Raw genomic sequence first — 11,368 nt, 5'->3', positions numbered from 1 at the left:
GGTGCGTTTTTACTTACAGTGAGGAAGGGTAAAAAGTGTAAGTTATTTATATATAAAGTAAATGTATAGGTATGTATAAGGTTTACATATAAAGTATAAGGGTTTATCTGCACAGCTTTTCCATCCACATTTGGGCTATACCTTGCCTAAAAGGGGGAATTTTTTTTCCTTATTTGTGAAGCCTGATGAACAAAGCTGTTTAAGTCATATTTTGCGTCACAAGTTCAGGGGGAATTGCGTACGGTGGAAAAGAAATTTGAAATTGTTCCTTGAGATAAAGGAGCTGTTCTAGACTGTATCGTAGGATGAGCAAACACCTGAAAGAGGGTTATGATGGGAAATAGATTGATAGCAGGTCCTGCGGTTATGAGTGTTTTGTTATGATTAATGGCTTGAGAAATGGTCTTCAAAGCGTGTGTATGGCACACAGTTATGCCTTAGCCAATGTATGACACCTCAGGCCCTTCTTTCAGGAGATTTTGCAGTTCACGCTTCACGAACATCACTGTCATGCCACGACACTTGTAATTCAAATATCTTTACAGACAGCTTAATTGCATACATATTATGTATATCCATATATCCATGTATTAGCTGACACTGTCATTTTTTATGGATGGGGACAAATTTACCCCTGAAGGGTTATTCCTTAGAATGTAAAAAAAACAACTGTATGTTTTTGCCTGTTAGCTTGTGTCTCTAGTTACTCTTCTGCACAGAACTTCACCGCTGTGGCGGTTCAGCTTTAATCCAGGGGGCCTACAGAAAATTCTTCAATTTTCTCTTTGTTTTTCTTCCCTGGTTTTCCCATCTCAAAGTGTCACCTACTCAGTCCTTCCCCAACTACTGCAATTTTTGCTCTGTTTCCTATGAATTGGGCACAACCCAAATGGAGGTGATGTGTGGTGTTCCTGTGTTGAAACCTGATTGAGATTCTGAGGTTGGATAGCCCTGGAGATCTTCCTGCACACAGAGGGATGGACTTGTTTAACCTCCACAGTTCTACAGAGCTATCCTAACAGGCCTTGAAAATCTCAAGCATACCCATATGTAGCATGAAAATGTCCCAGCCAGGAGTATAATATGCTTCCTACGATTTCAAATCACCTTCCTAGTAATGTATCTCATTATTTTGCCCCTTTGAAGGTTGTTGATGTCCCACCGGAACAGTGAATTTCCAGGATGGACACAACCAGTTGGATCTAAAAGAGATTGGAGTGAGTGATGCAAGGTACTCCCTGTGGCTTGGAGTGGGGACCACAGGTCGCTGCCTGGAGCAGATGACTTTAGTACGAGTTTTCAGTATCTCCCCAAAAGGGATGCAGACAACTCCAGACAATACATGGGCCAGAGCACAAGTAAAGAGATTTGACATTAACCATCTTTCCAAGATCTCCCTTCTGGAGAGTGGAAAACATTTCATGCACATGTTTATTGTGAGGGTGGGATGAGACACTTCTACAGGAGAAATAAGTGACATAGGGTTTGTTTTGGTTCTACCCATGGTGACCACAGGCTGTATCTCTTCTGGCAATTCATCTGTTTTCTTGAGGCTTTCCAGAACACTGACCTGCTGTGCTCCTCTTCAGCCATCTTCACAGGGCAAGAGGGACTTCCCTGAAGAAATGAATCACAGGACAGTTGGAATCTTTCAGGTCCCTGTTGCAAAAGACTTCTCATTCATTTTGGTCCTGTTTTCCTCTAGATAACATGCCCTCTGCATGATGCTAAGGACATGAACTAATTCAAACTCCATACTCCTTATATTCAAGGAATACAATAGTTCCTTGTGCTGTTACAATCTTGATTTTTTATGAACATTCATGCCTACATTTACTTCTTATCTTTTACTGACTGTGGGGCTTACAGCACTAATCATAGAATCATAGAATGGTTTGGGTTGGAAGGGACCTTAAAGAGCATCTCGTTCCAACCCCCTGCCCAGGGCAGGGACACCTCCCACCAGACCAGGTTGCTCAAAGCCCCATCCAGCCTGGCCTTGAACCCCTCCAGGGATGGGGCAGCCACAGTTTCTCTGGGCAACCTGTTCCAGGGTCTCACCACCCTCACAGCAAAGAATTTCTTCCTAAGATCTCATCTAAATCTCCCCTCTTTCAGTTTAAAACCGTTCCCCTCATCCTATGGCTCCCCTCCCTGATCAAGAGTCCCTCCCCATCTCTCCTGTTTCCCCCGTTAGATGATGTTGCTGCTGCCATCACAGCAACTTGGAATTGAAATTACAAAGCAATCCATTTGGTTTTGGGATTACCATCCTTTTGTATTATTCTTGTTCCTGTGAAGATTCCTCTAAGCTAAAAGCTGCTGTTGTGCATCCCCTTCGTGCATGCTCTGCTCACCTGCACGGGCCTTTGTAAACTCTTGCGAAGTGGTGCAATCCTTTGCTGTTCTTGTGGCTCTTTGTCCCAGATGCTGAGCAGTCCGTTTGCTTGGGCTGGGGTTGTGTCTGCCTGTATTTCCTGACTCGCAGCTCTGCCTGCTTTGTTGTCATAGAGCACTTTTCTTGTCACATTTTGAATTCTTTTTAACACTGCAAATTTGAATTCTTTTTAACAGTTTCACCATCATGAGCAGATTGGGTGATTTCCTTTGATTGCTAAATTCCAATCATATCATCAAGGTTAATTATAGTTCTTCTGTGTGTTACCACACGTTTCTAGTCCCAGACCCTATCAGATCCCAACATTACAGGAGTGACTCTTCAGCTCTACATCAAGCCACAATTTTTTCTCAGTTTTCACAGTCTTGTTGGATAGATCCTGTATGAATCTTTTCAGACGTGTAAACTTTTCTAGGAATTCTAACTCTGGTGATATTCTCATGTGCTGCATTCCAAATAAGGCACTTTTAAATTTATTTTTTACTAATTTGCATTTAAAATTTTTTTCAGAGCCAAGGAAGAGACTGAGACCTGTTTCTTCTTAGTACCGGAATCCTAACCAGCTTGCAGTGTGGGAACACAAGTCTCTGCATGATGTAGCAACTAATCCCAATACACTCTTGCCAGAATACATTAAAAATACCGATTTAGGTATTTAGGGTTTGGAAGCAGCTCAGCAGCCATCATCTGTGTGCTGCAGAAAGTATCTGGGTACACATCTTTCAGCTGGAGTGGAGTGTGATAAACACTGACCAGTGGTGGAGCCTAGTTCTTAGGTATAATTGCCATCAGCCTTGGTGAGAATCTGTGCTGCTGCACCAAATGCAAATTTGCTATATAGATTGCTATATATTATATAGAATTATACAGAATTAGCTAGTTATGGAGAAGTGACTATTGTCCAGTAGAATGGGCAGCTTTCTGTGTTGGTTCATTCAAATAATGTAATTATTATTTGCTTATAATATAAGGTTACTATAAGCTTGCATTGGTGGATAGCTCTAAATCCCACTTCTTCCTTCTTTTTATCTTACTCAGCTCGTATAAAGTTCGGTCATTTAAACCTGGCTTTATCCCTCCCAACATTAGATAGTTAACTAATGCATTAGATATTTAACTGAATCACTCAGCTGGTCACTTTAGGATCCTTCTAGAGTCAATGAAGAGACAGACTAATTTTAAAGAGTGTTATTGAGATCTTAAAATTAATTTCTTCAGCTCCCTCTTTCACCTGGGAAACCTCTATGGCAACCGTACTTCTTAGACAGTCACCTTTACTTAGCTGAGAAACTTGAATTTTTATCCAGAATCCATAGCATATCTGAGAGTTCTTTAAATAGTACATGTATCAAGTTACTAAATGGGAAAGGTATGGCTTAGGTATTTCTCATATGCAAACTATGGTTCTTTTGCTCAGAATTGTTAACATTTTCAGTATGAGAGATGTATTTTCCTTGTGTAAGCAAACACATGTATTGGAAAGGAATGGTTTCATGATGCAGATGTGAGCTTTCTGGCTAATGATCTGCTCTATGAGAGTCCCACGTCAAATAGAGACAAAACAAAGTTCTACACAACATTTATATAAGTCTAAAGTCATAAAAAATATGTTTGGGAGACAAGTGTTCCTCTTTATATGCGGCCTGCCTGCCAGGAAAGTCAGTGCAGGTATTCTGCCTTCGAGATCTCGCATGAAGCAGGTCTCAGCTGAATATGGGTTGCAGATGATTTGGCATTTTATTTGTAAAACAGCTTTAGCAAGATCTGTACACCTTTATGGGATCAAGATGGAGTTCACCTTGTACCTTGTGCCAAGGAACAAAGATGCCATTAATGTAACAAAAAAATCATCAAGCATATTGCCAAATGTAATAAAAATGTATGTATTTCTTACCTTCCGTGCTTGTGGACTGGAGAAATGTAAGGTACTTTTTCAAAGACTCCCCTTCACCCAGCTCTGTAACTCATGCCCAGTCAAACAAAACACTCAGACTTTAAAAATGAAATCAATTTACTCTATCAGGTTGGCAAAAACTTAAAAAAAAAAAAAAAAAAAGGGACCAAAACACATTATCTTCCTATGGAATCTGTTAATGCTTAAAAATAGCATTTTAGAATGCTTTGGTCACCTCATACATATAAAGCACCGATCTGAATTTCATCTGTTCGTGAGTTTAAAAAAAAAAAAAAGGATTCAAAACTGTGCACATGAATTTTTGGTGTGTCTTTATAGGGGAGGAAAACATGACCTACCTGGCACTTCCCTGGCAAGACAGGAGCCTTCATCTCAGGACAAACCCACGAGGAGCCTGGTCACTTACCTGCACTTTTTCCGAATCACATAATACCTCTCAATTAAGATTATTTTACTCTTTAAAAGTAGTATTTATCAACCCAAGGATTAAAAGTAATGATTTGAAGTATCAGATCCTTGTTAGAGAAATCCAAACATACCTAACTGCCATATTAAGATAAATAAGTAAACACAAATCTCTGTACAGAAGTATTTAAAATAAAGCATTGAGTCTTGTACAACATTAACAATCTAAAAGCTGTAATCTTCTCTCCAGATTTTCACCCGAAATGTCACCCGTGGCCATCGTGTACATCTGTTCTAAAACCAGTGATGGTCTGTTGGGGCACCATCACTGTATGGATGTGTCTGTTACAGTAACAAATACAGTAAGTGCATTCATCATCTTACCAAGAAAGCATTTTTATGTATTATGTTGCCACAAGGAAAGAGAAAGTATTTGAGAGGATGTAGTGTGGCGCATGGATGGAAGCAATGCCGTGTTTTCCTTCATGTCACAACCTCCTCACCCCAAATTGGACCTACTGCATTTATTTAATATAACCACTTCATATTTGGGAATTTAATCCTGCACATTTTTTTCCATCATTTCACATGGACCTTTCTATCCCGTTCCAAGCTCGCCATGCTTTCCTTGTTTTTCCGATCTCCTAGAGTTGTTAACCGATTCCAGCTGGGATCAAGCCAAAAACAGCCAAGTATCACAACTGAGATTATCTCAAGTGGCACCTTAGTTAAATTGCTGAATAATCTTTTCTCTAGGGTTCAGATAAACATTGGCTGAGTTTTCTTATGCCTTATGCCTTCCTAAAGGTCCTTCCTTTTTGTTTCACTGTTTATATTCTTTTCTTTTTAGCAAGTTTCCTAGAGAAGGTCAGTTGGAGCCCCCCCTCAGTTACATAACTACAAATTTGGATAGCCCCCTTCCTTCAGAGCCTTTTTCTGGATAAAACTGGGAGATAAATTAGATTATGGTCTCTGCCAGCTTGCCCTTAAATCACTGGACGTGACAATTTCGGCAGAACCTGAACTGAGCCCCCATTTTATTTTGCAGTGGCTCTTGACACTTCGCAAGAAGAAGAGGAATTTTCTGCTGTTCATCTACTGGGAAGACACTACCAACAGTCAGCCTTGGGCTTCTATGCAGTATTTCAAGGCAGAAATAGGATAACCTGAGAAGAAACCAGATTAAACTGTTTCTTATTAAGCAAATGTTTCTTCCTCCTGGCTGCTTAAATGAAGAAGAGGAGGATTTTTTCTCCTCTAAAGCAGTTCAGTCTTCTCCCTTACTGTGAATTAACCTCTGAGAAAATATTCTGAGAAACAGAAAATCTGATCTCAGAAGTTTTAATCTTAAAACAGGAAAAAGTCTGCTCCCGACTAGGAAAGCTCAGCTGATTTTCCCACTGCACAAATACAAATAAAAGCAAAACAGACTATAGACGGAAATGTAAAATGACAAGGAACAGCAAAAGGAGCTATTACACCACTTTCATTCTGTGAAGCAGAATGATTTACTGACATCCATTTCTTAACCTACATGTATTTATTTTCCCCATTCACAGAAAAGATTATGACAGTGAATTCTATAAGTTGTTAAGGTGGTTTTCCCTGCTGGTTGATATACTACAGTACCTCATGTGAATTGTTTGGGCTGAAAGTGTTCTTATCTGATTTTTTTTGCTAGAGATGTGTCTGCTCTCAAGAGATGAGAACGATAATTGTGTTTATAAAAGTGGGTTTCAAGACCACGCGTTACAAAGGTGTTCCTATATGGATGCAGCCACACACTATCACAGTAAGTCATTGTAACCAAGCTTTTAATGTCATTTATAAAAAAATAGAGTTATTTACATTTGCAACTTATTTGATGGCATCCTCATTTATTACAGCATTTCAATCAGTGAAGCAATGTCACTAGAACTCATTTGAGGGTAAACTTTTTGAAGATAAGTGTGACAGCACATAAAAAAATGTTTAAAACATTGAGAATTCTTGCTCTTTTGCAGGATCATACAAACTCATTCTTTACAACACATTCACCCTGGCTTTACGGTAAACAGAATTCCCTTCCAGATTAAGGGACAGAAACTCTGCCACCTTTCTAGGGACAGTCCCACATTCTTACATGTGGCACTTCAAACCGTAACCAAAGGAATTAGTTGAATCCCAATGGATGGTGGCCTAAGTGCAGAATGTAGCCACTTACACATTTTTAAGAAAACTCTGGTTAAAAGGGCCAAAAAAAAAAAAAAGTATGACTATACTTATTGCATAGTTGCAGCAAACCAGATCCATGAATACAAAAGCCATCAAAATATATTATAAATCTATCTGAGTTTCAAACTACTCTAAAATACTGCTTTCCTTTAGAATACAAATAACACTGTTTGGGGTTAGTTTGTAGAGTTGTATTTTGGTCCATGCTGTTAATTCTATATCATTATATTCCTCTTTCATTAGTTTAAAAGCCTCAGAACAACAGGTCCTCAGGCAGTGGTAAGAATGATGAAGCCAAAGAAGGGCCTTTCCATATCTGAGACTTCAGCTGCTGCAGTCAGTTCATAAAAACTCTAATTTCCACTTCCTCCCTTCTTTACTGCTTTAAATAAATTCCCCTCAGAACTCTAAGGGAAAAGAATGTCAGGGGACACTGATTTAACACTGTTAGAGACGGAGGTTTGTCCCCGTCTTCTAGTCTGGAGCTGATAAATCACAGCTCTTTAAAATATCCAGCCCATGAAAAAAAAAAGAAAAGAAAAGAAAAGAACAACAACAATAACAAAAAAAACCAAACCCACCAACAACCAATTTACTTTGACTATGCGGTAGTTCCACATAATCTGCTGGCAGTAGAAACTTCTTTGGCATCAGAGTCAGGTCTTCCTGAAACCACAAATGGCCAAGTCTGTAAGCAAAAAAAAAAATAATAAAAAAATTAAAAAAAAAAAAAAAAGGTATTTCATATTAAAAAGAAAGTTTATCCTAGTATGAAACTGGAGCTTTATTACGGATAGATGTTTAACTCTGGTTCCGTTGTGAACACGTCATCATGTTTTAGTCCCTGTGGGAAGCGCAGAGGGAGCCGGGTTCCTCTAACAAATATTTTCATTACGTTTTTCGTGATAACTAAATGCTCCGCCATCGGGCTGCAACGCTCAGCAACGAACTGTTCTCATCACAAAATGCAACGTTTCTCTTGTTTTGCAACTCTTTGCATCCTTTTATAAATAAAAAGCATCCAAGCTATTCAAAAGCGCTCCCCCCGCGCTATAGGCGCAGCCTCTTTACCCCCGTGGCACTCATCAGGCGCTTAGTTTTGTACCGAGGGACTAATGACGGGTTGCTTGCGCTCCCGGCCAGCCCGCAGAGGGAATTACTCCTTTTTGGGACCTTAAATTTGCCTAATGCCCGAGGAATTTATTTGTTTAGGGTCCCCGGCCCCGACTCTCCTGGGGGGGCACACCCGCCGTCACCCCGGGCCAAACCCGGCTCCCGGCCATTTACCGAGCGGTCGGGGCCGCCCCGCGGCTTCTCCGACGGCTCGAGCGCTGGCCAGCTCTGCCCGGAGTGGGGCTACCGGGCCGGAGGGGGCTACCCCGGGGGGGCTCCCCCCGTCACCCCCGCGCCAGCCCCTCGCCGCCGCGCATCCCCCAAAGCGCCGCGGCCGCGCTCCTCCGCGCACCCCCCCCCCCACCCCCCCCCCCCAACTCCGCGCCCCCCCCCCAGCCCCCGTACCAGGTTGACGGGGTGGACGTAGCCGTTCTCGTAGCGGTCCTCCTGCAGGAGCTGCCGGAGGTGGGCGATGTAACTGGACGCCAGGCGCAGGGTGTCCAGCTTGGAGAGCTTGGTGTCGGGGGGTACCCAGGGCAGGCTGGTCTTCAGCCGGGAGAACGCCTTGCTCAGCACCCGCATCCGCGCCCGCTCCCGCGCGTTGGCCGCGTTGCGCTGGGACTGCTTCCCCTCCGCCGGCGGCGGCGCTGGTCCCCGCGGCCCCGACGCCGCCTTCTTGCCCCCGGGGCCGCCGCTCCGCGCCCGCTTCCTCTTGCAGCCGCTGCCCGCCGGCCCAGCCGCGCAGCTGCCCTCGCCCTCTTCCTCCTCCTCCTCCTCTTCTTCCTCCTCCTCTTCCTCCTCCTCCGCCGCCGAGGAATTGTCCCCCGAGGGGTAGAGCTCGCCGCGGGGCTGGCGCTTGGCCGGCGGCGGCGGGTAGTCCAGCTGCAGCGCCCGCAGGTCCATCTCGGGCAGCTCCTCCGCCTCGCTCCCGGAGCCGGCGGACATCGCCCCGGGAGGGAGGCAGGGAGGCGGGCAGCGGGGCAGGCAGGAGGGGGCGGACGGCCCAGGCGATTCGGCCCAGCGCGGGGCGGCCCCGCCGCGGAGAGTCCGGGGGCGCCGGGGGAGGAGGAAGAAGGGGGGGGGGGGGGGGGTTACGGAGGGGGGATGCGCCCCTTGACAGCGCTATATATCGGGTGTCCGCCGAGCCAACCGCCCGCCGGGCGGAGGGGAGGCGGGGGGGGGGGGTGGGGGGGACGCGGAGGAGGGGGTAGGAGCCGGCGGAGCCCCGCGCTGGGGGCGGTGCCTCTCCGCGCTGCCCCGCGGTGCCTCTCCGCGCTGCCCCGCGGTGCCGTGCGCGGTCAGCCCTGCGCGCCGGGGAACACGCGGGGACGTCTGCGGGCTTGCGGGTGCTGTTGGAAGTAACGCCGCCGTGTGAACGCTTTTGCCCCCCCGGGGCAGAGCCCTCTCCTCGCCCCCGGGGGACGGAAAATACCCCCGGGGCTGATCCCGCAAAGTGCTTTCGCGGGGAGGGGGGCACCGCTCCCCCTCTCTATGGGGCAGCGGCTGGGCTAAAGCGGCGAAGCGCCACCCAGGGCACTGTCCCCAGCCCCCCCCCGCATTCCCTCTCCCTCTCGCCGTTACCGTCGAGTTCGGGAGAGGATGTTCCCCGCGCCCCAGCCCCGCTCCCCGCAGCCGAGCGCTGCCCACCCCAGGCTGCGGGTCAGGACCCTGCCCGCCCGGGGTCTTCCCCCCGCCCGCAACCTGCCCCGCTCCGGGGGCGGCTGTGCGGTCCCGGTGCCCTCCGCCGGGGCGGGCACTCAGGTGTGTGTTTGCGATTTGTGGGGAGCGGTGTAAAAAGTCGCTGGGCTGTGTTTTGGTGGCGTCAATAACTTGGGGGTGAAGGTACAGACAGTAGGGAGTGAGTATGACGCGTCCTTTACCGTCCTCAGGGCGAATTAATTAAAAGCCGGTTAATTGGGCTGTGTGAAGCTCTGTGTCCCAGGGCGAATTAAACGACACAGCTTTTCGAGCTATTCGCGGGTTTTTTAAAACAATTTCCGTGAAAGAGTGGGTGAACCATCACCCACTGGAAATGCTGATATGCAAAATTCAAATTAAAAAAAAAAATAATAAATAAAAACAACCAACAACTTGTATCCCTCCCATACCCCAAAATTTCCCTTCTTTCCAAGAGGAATAACTGGCATTTAGTTCCTCGGAATAACTGGCATTTAGTTCCTCGGAATAACTGGCTTTTAGTTTCTCGCTGGCCTTCACGGCCCTGTCTGGATACGGTTGACGGAATGAAAATTCAGTTTGCAGAAGAGAATCTAATGACTACAACAGGTGGAAAGATCTTGTCCCACAATTTTTTTTTTTATTTTTTTTTTTTTTTTTTACTCCCGCTTTTTTTTTTCCCTTCCATATCCCTCCCGGCCGAGTGGAACCTTCCCCGGCTGCTGCCGCGCAACTTTCCTGGCAGGGCTGGCCGCCTTTTCGCCCAAGGCCTTGCTCTTCACTCCCCCGCCAAACCCTGTGGTCTCATTGAGGGCCACTTAAGGCTGTATAAACCTCGGCTTCGCCCTTTGGGGCTAGAACCACATCAAGAGCCGGCTTTAATGGCAACCCTTCCAAGTGAAACTTGATGTTTCTTGAACCACCGAAACCGGGCAGCTGATCTTGCAACTGGATCTCTTGAACTTGGTTTGACACTGCCGTGCCCTGGCTGGGTCCCACACGCCGTGCCATGAAAGCTGCCGGACTTTGGAGTTGCTCTCCCTCCCCAATTAGCCTACGTTATCCGTATAAATATATATATATATATATAAAGATACTGGAGGGGAAGAGATATAGGTTTACTTTTTCCCTCCATCTGGGTTGTTTATACAGGTGCGGGCTGAGCGCTTTCCCCGCTGAAGATTAATGGGAGAAAGTGCTGAATTTCTTTAAACAAAGAAAATGGTACCCAGTCTTAAAAGCCGCAATGGCCACTCTCACCTTTCGCGCCTACCTCTACCTCGGCGGATTAAAGGCGACGCATAATGGAGACTTCGTCTCATTTAATGGAAGGATTTGGGGCAGGAAGGGGCAGGAATAGCCAAATTCTCGGCTTTGCCCGCTTCTTGGTTGGTACAGGAAATGGGAAACGCGAGGGAGTAAATCAGGAGTGAGCCTCAGGGGTTACTTCGGATTTACACCCAACGAAAGGGAGCAGAACTGACTCCCCCCACATCCATCAAACCGCTTAATTTCTGCCACCCTGACCGAGATATCATTTTCAGCATCAAGTCTTTGATGGGGCCGGGGCATTACATCATGCTCCCATTTGTCCTCTACTCCAGACTCTTTGATCCTTTACGCTCCCTGTGGTGCTGAGGAGGGAA

General features: G+C 46.0%; 1 protein-coding gene across 1 annotated transcript; it reads right to left on the bottom strand.

Moving 5' to 3' along the window:
• Window positions 1–7,533: 7,533 nt before the first annotated feature.
• MSC (musculin) lies at window positions 7,534–8,990 on the bottom strand. The gene is made up of 2 exons (XM_074146649.1): window positions 8,451–8,990; window positions 7,534–7,620 (listed from the first exon to the last, which is right to left on the bottom strand). The coding sequence occupies exons 1-2, from the start codon at window positions 8,988–8,990 to the stop codon at window positions 7,534–7,536; spliced, it is 627 nt and encodes a 208-aa protein (XP_074002750.1).
• Window positions 8,991–11,368: the final 2,378 nt, after the last annotated feature.

The sequence above is a fragment of the Numenius arquata genome, chromosome 4 (genome assembly GCF_964106895.1).
Source record: "Numenius arquata chromosome 4, bNumArq3.hap1.1, whole genome shotgun sequence".
In the NCBI taxonomy this organism is placed as follows: Eukaryota; Metazoa; Chordata; class Aves; order Charadriiformes; family Scolopacidae; genus Numenius; species Numenius arquata.
This window is presented reverse-complemented; position numbering and strand designations above follow the sequence as displayed.

Coding starts and splice junctions, on each gene's coding strand:
- MSC (XM_074146649.1), bottom strand. CDS start 8,990: ATGTCCGCCGGCTCCGGGAGCGAGGCGGAGGAGCTGCCCGAGATGGAC. Junction 7,621..8,450: donor ACGTCCACCCCGTCAACCTG/GTACGGGGGCTG, acceptor TTTTGCTTACAG/ACTTGGCCATTTGTGGTTTC.